General features: G+C 43.5%; 1 protein-coding gene across 18 annotated transcripts in view; it reads left to right on the top strand.

Annotated features, from left to right (window-relative positions):
• Positions 1–15,065, top strand: part of WNK1 (WNK lysine deficient protein kinase 1) — a 129,407-nt gene that overhangs the window by 96,706 nt on the left and 17,636 nt on the right. For 5 of the 18 annotated variants that reach the window (XM_070371697.1, XM_070371700.1, XM_070371696.1 and 2 more), the window contains 11 exons: positions 5,849–5,998; positions 7,175–7,651; positions 8,370–8,648; positions 9,322–9,419; positions 9,677–9,839; positions 10,361–10,477; positions 10,784–10,957; positions 11,188–11,245; positions 11,383–11,505; positions 11,988–13,390; positions 14,491–14,574. In XM_070371697.1, the coding sequence (XP_070227798.1) occupies positions 5,849–5,998; positions 7,175–7,651; positions 8,370–8,648; positions 9,322–9,419; positions 9,677–9,839; positions 10,361–10,477; positions 10,784–10,957; positions 11,188–11,245; positions 11,383–11,505; positions 11,988–13,390; positions 14,491–14,574 (3,126 nt within the window). The remainder of the gene's footprint in view (positions 1–5,848; positions 5,999–7,174; positions 7,652–8,369; positions 8,649–9,321; positions 9,420–9,676; positions 9,840–10,360; positions 10,478–10,783; positions 10,958–11,187; positions 11,246–11,382; positions 11,506–11,987; positions 13,391–14,490; positions 14,575–15,065) is intronic. The other 13 variants (XM_070371699.1, XM_070371694.1, XM_070371708.1 and 10 more) reach the window with 9 other exon arrangements.

Raw genomic sequence — 15,065 nt, 5'->3', positions numbered from 1 at the left:
ATCAATTTTATTTCTGTATATTTCATGATTTGTTCTTTTATGAACGTTTTACCATTGCTTTCCTTGTGCTTGACTCTAATGATTCTACACACCTTTTTAATTATTTCTAATCTGTGGGATGGGGTATCAGATTTTATGCTAAAGCGAATGAAAGCCTAGGAACCGTTTTCAGAAACTTTTATAACATGTTCTAAACTTCTGATTGGGGGAGTTTGTTCCCAAAGGTACAGAGAGCTCAAGAGATTGATACAGTGCTGAAGTATTCAACAGCAAAACTGCTGATTCTAAAATTAAGAATCTGTAGATCATCATTGCTATTAGTTAGCAGTAGTTATTTATAAGGAAATAATGCTTTAGGGGCACAATTGAGTATTTATTATCCGTTACAAATAAAATTTATAGTCACTACATGTGTCATAAAAACTTCCCAATGAATTATATTGTTAATAGTTCCTTACAAAGTGTGTTTTCAAACCACCAAATTCTGAATTGGCTTGTTTTTATTAATTTTTGAAACTTAAGTTTTTAATTCTTATTACAGATGGCCTGCTTATCATCCAGCATGTGATCATGTAGTCGTGATGCTGGCTTAAGATGAGGTGTTCTTTGTACAAGATTAACTTGGCTATATAGCCAAACCTTGTTTTATTGTGCTTCATAGGTACCAATTTTTTTTGTTGTTGTTTTAAACAAAAAATTGAAGGTTTGTGTTAATCGTGCTTCAGGCAAGTCTGTCGGCACCACCTTTACAACAGCATTTGCTCACTTTGTGCCCCTGTGTCACATTTTGGTAATGCCCACAGTATTCCAAGCTTTTTCATTATTATTCTGTTACGGTGATCTGTGATCAATGATCTTTGTTACTATTGCAAAAAGATTATGACTTGCTGAAGGCTCAGGTGATGGTGATCATCTGTTAGCAATAAAGTATTTTTAAGTTAAGGTACATACATTGTCTTTTTAGCCATACTGCTATTTCACACTTAATAGACTACAGTAAGGTATAAACATAACTTATATGCACGAGGAATTCAGTCCAAAGAATTCATGTGACTCGCTTTATTGTAATATTCACTATATTACAGTGATCTGTATTATCTCTGAGGTACCTACATAATCCATTTTCTCTGTGACCAACATCTCTGTCTTATAGAATGGAAGGGCTGGAAATAACTTGTTTTGTCTTGCTTCTGCCCTTTCTTCCAGACAAGTATCTTAATCTGTGTGTAATTATAGTTAAATTCAAGTAGTCACATTTTTGCCACCCTTAACAGGTTTAATTACATTAACAACCTCTGATAAGAACACAGATTTAAAGTTCCATAAAGCTGGGTGAGAACAGACACTGCCGTTGGTACCAGTTTCCTACCAATACCGGTAAAATGTACAGGTTTCAGTGTATGCTCTTTTTCCTTTTCAAAGGAATTTGTTAGGTGTCTCATATTCGGGCATGTAATGAAGCAGACAGTGCAGGAAGCCCTTGAGAGTAGCAGTGATAAGAGTGTGCGCAGTCGGGCGGGCAGCTCTGCAAACTCTCAGTTGAAAGGAATTAGGTGGCTGACTCTCTGGGAAAAGGTGTGACTAAATGGCTATCTCTGCGGTACAGACGAAAGTGCCTGTTTCAGTGATGCTTTTCTTCAGACACTTTTATTTTAAATATAGGATGAATTAAGTAGAATCACAGTCTGCATGAATGTATGCAGTATGGACTGACTTTTCCAGGGTTGCATAGCTAGTAGGCAGATAGAATGAAATGTTACCAGAACCTAAGATTTCTTCCAGTAGTTTTTTTTCCCCCCTATATTAAAGTTCTGTGGGGACTCAGGATTATGCAAAGGTGCCCAAGAAGCTGCATTTAGTTAGTTTTATCTTCTGGGATTCCATATATAGAAAAGAAAGATGGTAAATCTTCTGTACTACTCAATTAGTCTCTTTTTAGATGTGATTTATGTTTTACATACTGTCAGGGCCCAGTGCCTCCTTAGGAAACCATCTCTAATTTTATTAGTGAAAGGAAAGAGATGAACTTTAGCTGAAATTTTCTTTATTTCTGTGTTTCTGAAATAAAATGAATAAGGCATTGCGTCTTTTCAGGTTTTCCTCAGGAATCTCTTCTAATGGTATGTTGTGTCTTAAAGTGGTACCAAAAATACCTTTCTCTTGGAAAACAGTATTTTGCCGCCAAGAAAGGTCATGAGCTACCCTACTGACTTAATTTCATCCAGCAGAACACATGTAGAGACTTAAGTATTTCTTACTTTCTGTTCAACGCAGGCTTAGGAGTTTTTTTTTTTTTTTTCAAGCACCCCTTGTCCGATAAATCGTACACAGTCTGTATAGGTTATGTGAACTGATTTCATGAGGCAGTTTTATGCAAAGCATGATATCAAGCTGTTATGCTAAAACAACATTTGTTTGGCTAAAGTGTTGATTATTAGCCAGGGTGATTGTGCAAAAAAACCATACCATATACTCCTGGCTTGTTCAGAGGTGCCACTTTTCTGTAAATTCTTTAAGGGTTAGCTGGCATACATGCCTCTCTATTACTTTAAGCAAGGAGTGAGGGTATGTCTATAAAACTGCTTATTTTTGACAGTCCACACACACACAGCAACTAATTAAACAGTTTTTTTCCAAACTGAGTTCATGCTCTGAAGGACCATGTGCTGAGTGGGCAGTGATGGACAGCCCATCACTGGCCACGGGGCCAGATGGCCTGTGGAAGGCTAGTTTCAGGGAGCCTGAGTCATCTGGTAAACATGTATGTCAGCCGCTACAAAAGGAGTGAGGATAATAGTAACATTATACACAATGTGCGAAGCACTCTACCTGGTTTTTTATTTGGTCCTTACATGAATCCTCCAAGTACCATCATTTCCATTGTACAGATGGGAAAGCTGAGACGAGACCTGGAGGGGCTGATTGCTTTACCCAGATGTACACAGCTTCTCAGAGAGGATATTTAAACCCAAGCAGTCTGACTCCATGAAAGGAGGAAATTATATCTCTTCTGAGCAGAGGGGGATATCAGTAGGTTTGTGAAAGCCTTTGAACTGGACTGTGATTATGAGTTATATTCAAATGAAGGATAAGGAGTCTAGGGGGCAGTATAAGCAAGGTGGAAGGCAGAAAGGTAGACAGCTGTGAGACAAACCAACCAACCTTGGCTTCAGTGTAACCAGAATACAGATAAATCAGGACTTCCCTGGCAGTCCAGTGGTTAGGACTCAGCACTCCCAATGCAGACCAGGACAGGGGTTCGATCCCCAGTCAGGGAACTAAGATCCCACATATGGCCTAAAACATAGCAGGGAAAAGTGAAGGTGAAGCTCTTTTTGAAAAGAGCTAATTAAGTCCAAACCTTGATGTAAGCAAGGTTCCACAATGATGGAGGTCAGGGGAGAGGTAAATCATATGTATAAATATAAGGTGGAGGTTTTCCTCAGATTTACCCCTTATAACAAAGGGGACCACTAGATAATCAGACCTTGATCCAGTGTTCATATCAGAGGGCTCTCACTGCTCTTTGCTTTGAACAATAACATAAAAAATACGAATGGACTAAAGTAAGACTGTTGAGAACAGATGTGCCTGTGAGGATCTTAAATGGTATGTGTATGGTTGGGAATGTTTGTAGGCAGTGTCTAACAGAGTTGGTTTTATATAAGCTGAGACATCATACATCTTATTCTTAGGGGAACAACCTCACTATTCCAGGTTCACTGTAAATAACTTAAAGGTTACATGAATATACTCCTGTGAAGCAATTGCAGAACACTACATCTATCCTAATATTAACCAAATAGATGTCAGACAAATCTACTATCACTGCAGATTTCACCTCAAGACACAACTTAAAGGAAAGGTACTGTGTTGTGTGCCAGAAAAGTGAGACTGTTCCTGGTCTAGGTCTCCTCAAGATAAAGATGCTGATGTATTGCATGTGAAGAACTGGAATGAGGCAAGGGAAGCAGTATTTCTGAATTAGTCTGTTTATATAATACACAGTCTTACTTAGCTATGTAAATTAATGGCTTAGGTAACTTAGATATTTCCATGTGAATTCCTTAAAGTTTCAATATATTCAAGTTAACCAAAAGCATTTTCTACTATTTTAGTTTTTAGTGGGAAAATGGGCATAATTGTCTTATATTCAGAGTTGCCTTAAAGTTGGGTATTTATGATATATCTTAGTTGCTGAAAATAAATTTTTTATAATTCAACAGCCATTAGTTTGTAATTTTTTAAAGTTAATAAGGATACAGTGTCGGAAATAAATAAAACACAATTACTGTCACTATTACATTTCAGAATTCTTTTGAAGGTTTTAATTGGTGTAATAAGAAATAAGAAATAAATATCATGGAGAACAGATATATTATTTACAGGTGATTACCTAACAAAATCTAGGATGCTTATTGAGGTGTCCAGATGCATAATAAATATTAAAACAAAAATCTTGGGAATGCAGTGTATAGCATCATGATTAAAGTTGATAATACTGTATTATATGTTTGAAGGCCACTAAGAGAAGATTGTAAAAGTTCTCATCACAAGAAAAAAAATATGAATTATATGTGGTGATGAATGTTAACTAGACTTACTGTGGTGAGTGTTTTGCAGTATGTACATATATCAAATCTGTGTTACCTGTTGTATTTCAATTAGGTACATACACACAAACACATACACACAGATAGCTTATCTTTGTACCAGCAATAACTAGTTCGTTGTATGGACCAGGACATATGTGGAAATCTGTTATTGTTTGTAGCATTATTTTAAGTAACAAAATATTGAGTCAAGCAAATGTTCATCATTAAGATATTGGTACCATAGATAAATGAAAGTGGTAGGTCAGAGAATAGTATTTATAAAAATGGGCTTTTTTTTTTTTTTTAAATCAATGTGTGTAAGTGACCACTCATGCGTAGCAGAAAATCCATAAAGCAAGTGCACCAGACCACTAATTGTGGTTATATCTGGAGAAATGAGGTTGGGTGTTTTCATTTAACTCTATTAATGTAATATAATGGTTAAAATTTTTATTACAAACAGGTGTTTGTTTTGTATTTAAAAATTAATTTTTAAATTACTGATAGGTATTAGAGAATCTTCAAAGTCAGCTGTGAAGTTCAGAGTTTCAACTAGAGGGGGCCATTAATTTTACTGCAAAATTTAGTATTTGGGTACAGTTACATGTCAGCTTTGAGTAGAGACATATTATACCAGAGGGTCCAGCACATGCTGGATTCCCAGATGTCGTTCACTTTGCTGCACTTCAAATTGAGTGGTTGTGCCCTTGTTTTCAAAGAAAGAAACCTCATTTTGGCAGTAAAATGAGCAATCACAAAGGTATAAGAGCTAGTCTATGGCAGAGTTCAAAATTCAGTGGTTTTCTTCTATTTTGTAGCTATTGTCAGAGCTGTTCTTTAAGCAAATTAATTACACAGTTGAGAAACTAGACTAAGATAATATGAACCACATTGAGAGCTGCTATCAAGAAATGGGAGCAAAGAGGGGAGGGCATTTGGAGGAGAGAACATCTGTTTGAACCTGGATCTGAAGGTGTCTAAATATCTGAGCTGCTCCTGGGGCAAGAAGCATGTCAGGTGAAGAACCAGTGGTGACTCAGACTCGGAAACATGGGTTAGTTCTTGGTTGACCCATCACACAGAGCAGCAGAGGAAAAATGAAGATGTATAAAGGGGAATTGGTGAGTTTGACTTTGTGCATGTCTTGATTACTAAAATTGCCATCTCTTACAGACACTGATAAGCAGATGTACTGCCTTAGAAACATGCTGTTAATGATTTGAAATAAAACTGAGTGATGGTTTTCTTCTCAGCAGCAAGGAGTGCAGCCAACAGCCCCCTCTCAGCAGGCGGTGCAGTATCCGCTCCCTCAGACATCGGCCCCCAGCGAGGCCACGATTGCACAGCCTGTGAGTCAGCCTCCACCTCCACAGGCCTTGCCACACGTGTCCGCGGGAAAACAGGTGAGTGCCACACTTCTGGAAGGAGCACCGCATGACTTCTGCTTCCCTGGTGGTAAAACTGCAAAGTGGAATGAACATTACTTCTGTGCATTGTTCCCGTTCAGTCGCTCAGACCGCAGCCCGCCAGGCTCCTCTGTCCATGGCGTGTCTTTTGTACATATGAATTGATTAATATAAATGGGTTTATAAAGCAGTGGTAATCCAAAAATGTTCAACTTTTAGGTTTATCAGCCTAAAATAAGTTTGATAGATGTAGAACTGATAAAGGGCTGCAATGATGACATTTTCTAGAATTGTCAGTTGTATCTGTTCTAGGTTTGCAGTTATGCCGTGTTTTCACATAGACTTACATGTTGTTCCCTGCCCTCATTGTCTTCTGACAGTCATAAAAAAACCCTATACGGAGTGATTTTTTTTTTTCCCCCTAAATAATCCTTCTAGTCACTTGAAAAGTAGCCCTGTTGAAGATACACCTTTCTGAGTGACATTTTTTCAACTTTAAGGATGGGACTTGTGCTTGTATTTTGATACAATGTATTGTTCCTGTCATATTTTGTCACATCTGAGACTCTGTCAGTTGTAAAATGCACCGTTATTTTAGGTAACACTGAGAACTGACGCACCATTAATTGTAAGTTATATCTTAATTTCATAAGTGTTAAAATGACCATGTGGAAAGGCATGGTTACATCCTGCAATTAGTGGAATATGGTCATAGACCTACTCTTACAGGCCTGGGTGGGACATGAGAACTGTGGAAGCAATATGGATGAGCTATAAGTCCACTGGGGAGAAAGTCCTTTGAATTTCAGCCATTACTATAATAGCAGTTGTAAGTTTAGCCACAGCAAACGTGCCAGTGGATTATGGCTTGTGAAACATGCCTCAGTCAGGATGTGCAGAAGACATTTCCTATGCAAGAGCTCTCTGTTGTTGATGGTGAAGTGTGAGTGGAATTTTCTAGAACAGATTTAGAACAGCAGCAGTCCATCAGCCGCCCGTCTGCAGCTGCCTCTCCCTCATCCTGTTGGCACGTTAACTTATTACTACTAATATATGCAGGGATTGATGTTTGTTTTAATTTTCTTTCTTTTTGGCTAATAAACAAGTCTTGCTTTTGGCAGCCTTGCTTTTTTTTTTTAAGTCTGTCTGTTTTGTTTTTCTTTACCTTCCCAGCTTCCAGTTTCCCAGCCAGTACCAACTCTCCAAGGCGAACCTCAGATCCCAGTTGCAACACAGCCCTCAGTCGTTCCCGTCCATGCTGGTGCTCACTTCCTTCCTGTGGGACAGCCACTCCCACCCTCTTTACTGCCCCAGTACCCCGTCTCTCAGCTGCCCCCCATCTCTCAGCTCCCCTCTGCTCCTCCTCACGTGTCTGTGGCTCAGCCAGGCTTCCCACCCCTGCCGGTCACGATGGCAGCTGGCGTTAGTCAGCCTCTGCTCACCTTGGCTTCATCTGCTGCGGCGGCGGCCGTCCCCGGGGCACCCACTGTGGTCCCTAGTCAGCTTCCTGCCCTCCTGCAGCCTGTGACCCAGCTGCCGAGTCAGGCTCACCCGCAGCTCCTGCAGCCAGCAGTTCAGTCCATGGGGATCCCCGCCAGCCTTGGACAGACTGCCGAGGTGCCACTTCCCCCTGGAGATATTCTCTACCAGGTATTGTGCTGGCTGGCAGATGAAGGGCCCCAGAGGGTTTGGTCGTAATGACAGAACATCAGGGACTTAAAAACCGAGTAACTGAATATCATAATAACCAGCAATAACACAGGTTGCTATTCTCAACCAGACATGCCAAAATAGTCCACATCTGAGAAATGACCCAGTAGAGATGTCTGAATCATTTGCATCTTTTCCAAGACCCCTCCTTGAGAGAAAAATGGCTCTCTCCACATTCACTGTGAGCTGAGAGCTCGGTATGACTCAACAGTAGGTTGTATCAGGCTGCGTTTTTTTATGGGAGGAGTAATGGTGGGTAGCCAACATGGTATCAATGGAAACCTTCAGGGTTTAGATTTAGAATACTAGCAAGTCGTTATGTGACTGGCATGACTGATACCTTCAAGAGTTTTTGCATTTTCATGTTGGACTGCCTGGAAAGTAGGTGTTTTTTTTTGGAGGAATTATGTTTATTCTTCCTATTTAAAATGATCTCGGAAAAAGTAGCAGTTTAAAAGTTCAGTTAGGTACTGTCCTGTCCTCTAAATCGAAATCAGTCAATCATTTCATTTGAAAATCTTCTTTAAATTATTAGAGATTGGGCTACTTTCTTTGCTGTGTGCTTTCCTTTCTTTTTCTCTTTCCCTTGCATGTCTTGCTATTTTGCTCATTTGATGACCCAACCTGCACTAATTTCCCTTCCTCATTTCTGTCACAGGGCTTCCCACCTCGACTGCCATCGCAGTACCCAGGAGACTCAAACATTGCTCCCTCCTCCAGCGCAGCTTCTGTGTGCCTGCCTTCTGCAGTCCTGTCCCCTCCCATGCCGACAGAGGCGCTGGCTGCCCCGGGTTACTTTCCTGCAATGGTGCAGCCCTATGTGGAATCCAGTCTCTTGGTTCCTGTGGGCAGTGTAGGAGGACAGGTCCAGGTGTCCCAGCCGGCAGTGAGCTTAGCACAAGCCCCCACCACATCCTCCCAGCAAGCAGCTCTGGAGGTAAATGGAGTTCCTGCATGTTTATATCTGAAGCATACATACAGTGGGATAGAAATGACAAAGGAGAAACAGGTTCCCTGGCTTAGGATTCATTTGGAAACTATTTCAAACTAACTTGTGAATGACTTTTTCTTACAGCAGAATGAAATGCCAGTGTGGGGGCCTTGTTGCCACTGGCTGTTCTGTTGGGAAGTGAGTGTGCCTTGAGAAGAATAACGGTTGTTAGCACTTCACTTCTCTAGCTGGCCCTCTAGCCGTCGTTCTTAACCCTTTCTTTCACAAGTTCCTGCCGTGGGCAGTCACCAGAATAGCTTCCCCCGCTATGCTCCCAGTGGCCCTTTCTGCCCCCTCCGAGAGAGCTCTGAGCGTCTTCTGCATTTGCTCTGCCTGCCCGGTTGCACATTGTGGTGAGATGCTGGCGCATGGCAGCTTGTAGTTTCTTGCTGCCTGGCCGCTCCTCTGGCTGATGACACACCATGCAGTCTGTACCAGAGACTAGCTTTAGAAATTTCCTTCGCAACTTTAAGACGACTGTCTGTAGATGCTGAAATTGAGAGTTATAGTGCTTTTAGGACTTAGGGGAGGGATAAGGAAAAAAAAGACTAGCTAGTTGGGGATGGTCAGTAATAAACTGCTTTACGGCCGAGGTGTGAATTTCCCTTTCTGTTCACAGAGCACTCAGGTCGTCTCTCAGGTGGCTCCTCCAGAGCCAGCTCCCGGGGCTCAGCCACAGCCTGCCCAGCCAGCCGCGGTGGTCTCTTCTATAGACAGGTATGTGAAGGGCAGTTCTCCGCTCTTGGCGGGAGGATGGAATAGGAGGGAGGTAGAAATGTGAAGGGCAGTTCTCCGCTCTTGGCGGGAGGATGGAGTAGAAGGGAGGTTGAAATATGAAGGGCAGTTCTCCGCTCTTGGCGGGAGGATGGAATAGAAGGGAGGTTGAAATGTGAAGGGCAGTTCTCCGCTCTTGGTGGGAGGATGAATAGAAGGGAGGTTGACGTTGCACCATAAACTGCACATTGTCTTTGCAGCGCACATTCAGATGTGGCTTCAGGCCTGAGTGATGGCAACGAGAATGTCCCCTCGTCCAGCGGGAGGCACGAGGGCAGGACCACGAAGCGGCTGCATCGGAAGTCTATAAGGAGCCGCTCTCGTCACGAGAAGCCTTCCCGCCCCAAACTGAGAATTCTCAATGTAAGTGTTGCTGACTTCTGGCCTCATGTAGTTGACTAATAACTTTTAAATATTTATAAAGCTTGGGTATATTGATGAAAGTTTGGGATCTTTTTTTTTTTAATCACCCAAATGATATTGTTACATTCGATCTTTCTATGAGAAGGCACTGTCTTATCTTTTAGGGAAAAAATACGGTTTTATTTGTAGAACAAAGACCTTAGGTTTCTTCCAGACCCTTTAGTGAAAGATGTATGCAAGTGCATGCTAAGTTGCTACAGTTGTATCCAACTCTTTGCACCCCTGTAGACTGTAGCCCAGTAGGCTCATCTGTCCATGGGATTCTCCAGGCAAGAATACTGGGGTGGGGTGCCATTTCCTTCTCCATAAGTATATAAGTAGCTGAAAGGCTGATATTTTCTTCAGGATTCCTTGCTAGTAGTATAAGAGGCAGTGCTTGGCCTGTGTTACCTGTCACATTCAGTCCCAGAGCTGAGTGTGGTGTTCTGAGATATGAAGTACCTTTCTTTTTTTCTTCTTAGGTTTCAAATAAGGGAGATCGGGTGGTAGAATGTCAGTTAGAGACTCACAATCGGAAGATGGTTACATTCAAATTTGATTTAGATGGTGACAACCCTGAGGAGATAGCCACAATTATGGTACGTCTCTGGAGTTCCAGACTTTTCCTATGTCCTTGATCTTTATATCCACTGCCGTAGGTGCATGTGCAGTATTCTGTGAATTGTTTTGACAGTAACGTATTTATTTCAGTGTGAATTTAACTGGCACACCAAACCTGTGATTTAGAGGTGTTTTTTTCTAGGTCGTGTATAACTAGGTATTGAAGAACCGACTTATGTAGTAATCAAATCCAGTATGGGTGTTACACAGATGGGCAGAAGTGGTGGTGGGATGACTAAAGCCCCAGCACTGTACGGAAGGTTGACGCCGTGTTCCTCTTACAGGTGAACAATGACTTTATTCTGGCACTGGAGAGAGATGCGTTTGTGGAGCAAGTGCGGGAGATCATTGAGAAAGCTGACGAGATGCTCAGTGAGGATGTCAGCGTGGAGCCAGAGGGTGACCAGAGCTTGGAGAGTCTCCATGGCAAGGATGACTATGGCTTCTCAGGCACCCAAGTAGGTTCATCATTCCCATGGTGAAGCTCTGTTTATGGTAAAAGTATGCTGAATTTGCCTTGCGGAGTCTGAGCCGTCTAGTCTGACACTTTGCGAGCGTCCAGTGATACCACATCACACCTGTAACTGCGACGATCAGCATTTATATTCTCTTTGCATGTGGCCATTTGCTTTGCTTGATCATTAAGATTGAGTTAGAGAACACGTTTAATCCCTTTTGTTTGTTGTAGAAATTGGAAGGAGAGTTCAAACAACCAATTCCTGCATCTTCCTTGCCACAACAGATAGGTGAATTTCTTTTCTTTTTATTGTTTATTCTAACCTTTTACCTAAGAAGGTGTGTGCTAATGATGAAATTTTGAAGCTTTGTGTTGGTGACTGTGTATGTAATAATAGCACAGTTAAGTGGTTTGTTTCTTTTTAAGCAGGCGTTCCTGCCAGTTCTTTAACTCAAGTTGTTCATTCTGCTGGAAGACGGTTTATAGTAAGTCCTGTGCCAGAAAGTCGATTACGAGAATCAAAACTTTTCACTGAAATTTCAGATACGGGTAAGAAATTGTTTATCCCACATACGTGTATAAATCCCATGTCTCTCCCTCCTAGATTGGAAGCTTGGTCAAATGACGACATAGACAGTAGAGAGGAGTAGAAAATTGACTAACCAACAGATAAACATATAGAGAAGGGAAATAGATGATGAACAGAGTGGATGTAAGCAAATGGGCATGGAAGGAGGCCACACTAGACATAGCCTGTATGACCGAAGCCGAGTGGGTTCAGCACCATGTGTGTCTCCATGCCTACTACCATGGACAGCTTGCGGTCCCTCCATGTCCCTTGAGAAGTACATATTCATACAAGATGACCTACTCTGCTTGAGCTCCCCTGTCACATGCTGACACCTGCTCAGGAGGGTTCATGTACCTTTTGGGTGTGTGGCACTGTTAAGATTCCCAAGGATAGGTGAGGGCACCCTTCTGAACTGGCTTTTTACAACGAACTGAGTCTGAGTTTTCCTTTTCCTTTGCAGTTGCTGCTTCCACATCTGCTGGCCCTGGAATGAACTTGTCTCACTCTGCCTCATCCCTTAGTCTGCAGCAGGCCTTTTCTGAACTTAGACATGCTCGGATGGCAGAAGGGCCGAGTACGGCCCCTCCCCACTTTGGTCAGACAGGCCCCGTGTTTCCAGCAGTGCCTCCCACCCTGAGCAGTGCCCCTGGAGCCCCAGCCGCAGCAGCCGCAGCCTCTGTGTCAGCCCCTGCCCCGAGCCACCCTCTTAGTGACGTGACCACATCGGTCATTCAGACTGAGGTGACAGTGGCCCCTGGAACAGGTGTCATGCCTCCCAGTGGTCTCCCTGTACCCCCTGTGTCTGAGTCCCTGGCATCTTCCAGCGTGGCCCCCAGCGTCACCATCCCTGCAGTTCTCTCGGCACTACCAGCGCCCCAGGCGGCACAGGCTCCCACCCCTGGCAGCGGGGCCTCCAGTGCAGGCACTTTCCCCTCTGCACCCGCATCCCTGACACCAGCCTCTGCTGTGGGCAGCGCTGTTGCCTCTGCTGCTCAGCTTCCGCCTGTGCCGTCTCAGCCCGCGGTAGGCAGCTCGGCCGGGGTGGCCACGCTGACAGCCGTGCCCGCTGCCGCTCTGGGCCCTAGCCTCACGGCACTGCCGTCCCTTGCTCTCAGCAGCAGTACCTCTGCCCCAGCTCTGGCAGAGACAGTGCTGGTCAGTGCCCACGCACTGGATAAGACGGCCCATAGTAGCACCACTGGCCTGGCTCTGTCCCTTCCTGCAACCTCGTCCTCTCCCGCCCCTGGAGCAGGAGTGTCCAGTGCTGTTTCTCAGCCTACTGCTGCGGCTCACCCTTTGGTCCTCCCATCAGTCGTAACCTCTACTCCCGTACTCTCCCAGGCAGGACCCATGTCAGCACCTCTACTGCCCCAGGTACCCGGTATTCCACCCCTGGTACAACCTGTTGTCAGCGTGCCTGCTGTGCAACAGACCCTGGTTCATAGTCAGCCTCAGCCCGCTCCACTCCCCAACCAGCCCCACACTCACTGTCCCGAGATAGACGCCGACACTCAACCCAAAGCTCCCGGGATCGACGACATCAAGACTTTGGAGGAAAAGCTGCGATCTCTCTTTAGTGAGCACAGTTCTTCTGGAGCCCAACACGCCCCCGTCTCTCTGGAGACCTCGCTCACTGTAGAGACCGCTGTCACAGCAGGCCTCCCAACCACTGCTGTTGCACCAAGCAAGCCTCTGACTTCCACTGCCAGTACTTGCTTGCCACCAACCAGTCTGCCCTTAGGAGCAGCTGGCTTGTCAGTTATACCAACGGTCACTCCTGGTCAAGTTTCCACCCCAGTCAGCTCTGCGCCAGGAGTGAAACTTGAAACTGCTCCAGCAAAGCCACCTTTAACTAAGCCTCCAGTAAGATTCTTATTTTGAAATAGTTGGGAAAATATTGTTCTTCCCTATCCCCCACCCTAAAGTACACTTTTTCAGTTCAGCCTTGTAGTATAGTTACAATGATGCTTGGCTTCCTTATAGTAGATATTTATTAAATTAATTGAAGGTGATTTTAGAATACATGTTCATTGAACTTGGAGATTTTTCTCTTTTGAAATGTGGCAGGATTGGGGGTTAACTATAAGATTTTCTAAGAATGTATAGAAGGTAAAATACAGGCGTTGTTTCTGAACTGGTGCAGACTAGACTGAAGAAGCCCGTACCCCACAGGGTGTGGGGTGCTCCTGAGGCAGCTGTGCCTGGCCACAGCAGTTCACAGTCTTTGTTTCCATGAGGATGAAGCAGGCTTTCTGCTTTGCTCAGATTCCATAGACACACAATTTGGAGTTTATAAAAAGTTGGAAGTTGGTGGTAAATTTGATGGAAGGAGAAGTGAATCTAATGTTAAGGATACGATTACTAGAATGTGTTTGCTGGTTCTGCTGTGGAGCCTTCCTCTCATTCTGCCATCTTCAGTCTCTGCTCTTCTCCAGATAACAAGGCTGTGTTTCCCCTGTTGTGTGCTTCCCCCTCTTTCTGCCTTGCCTTCGGCGTGAGATCCCTTGTACAGAGGGGTAGTACAGTGGCTTCACTCAGACAGCATACAGATGACTTGATAGCATTAGATTTCTGATGCCTTTTGCTATCAGACCTGCCCCATAGTTATTTCTGAACTGTGCTGTGCCCTCAGACAGCCTGATGGCACTGTGCCAGACAGGCTTGCGAGGGCCTGGCCTGTGCCTCATGTTCAACAGCCTTCATCTGCTCTGCTTTCTCTCGGGAACAGCCTTTTACTAAGTTCTGTTCATTGTATTGGTATATCATGGTAACCCTTCTAAGAGTGCCACGGTTATAACGTCCTTTATTTACGATAGATACCAGAGTGTAACCAAGGCAACAGAGTTCCCTTAACCAGATGCGTCCTGTTCCTACGCTTCTGCATTTGAATTAGTCGGTTTGCTCTCTGTATGCTGTCTCTGCTCAGCATCTCACGGACTTGAATTTCCCTTCATTGTCTGTAGGTGCTGCCCATGGGCACTGAACTTCCAGCTGGTACTCCACCCAGCGAGCAGCTGCCACCTTTTCCAGGACCTTCACTAACTCAGGTGCCCTGCAACTTGGCAAATTTCTGTTCGTGCCTCCTTTCTTTCTCAAAGCTTATTGCAGTTCTCCACTGCAGGATCTTGCCTCTGGCTCCTGTTTGGTTTTAACTTAGTAACAACTTGCTTTTAAAACACCGTAGCTGATGATATAGGCCCTACTTAAAGTCAGAAGCAAATCATCTAGAAATCATTTACTGTTAATATTTTTTCATATCTTATGGAAATAATAGCAAACATGACATTTTGACAAAAGATATAACTGCTTTGTCATTCATACTTTTGTAGAATACTGAAAGATTACACCATTGTGCAAGTGAAAAATTTTTATGTAATCAAAATTAATGGTGAAAGTTCCTAAGAAAAGGGTGCCACCCTGATAACTGATAACGGCCTTTTTTTTCTTGAATGTTTGACATTTCTCTCAGTGACCTCCTAATGAAGTACGTAATTGGGTATGAGAGGGTCATGGTTATGAAAAACAGGTACTAATCTTA

This window comes from Bos mutus, chromosome 5, assembly GCF_027580195.1.
Source record: "Bos mutus isolate GX-2022 chromosome 5, NWIPB_WYAK_1.1, whole genome shotgun sequence".
NCBI lineage: Eukaryota > Metazoa > Chordata > Mammalia > Artiodactyla > Bovidae > Bos > Bos mutus.
The sequence above is the reverse complement of the archived record's forward strand: the minus strand, read 5'-3'. Positions and strand labels throughout refer to the sequence as shown.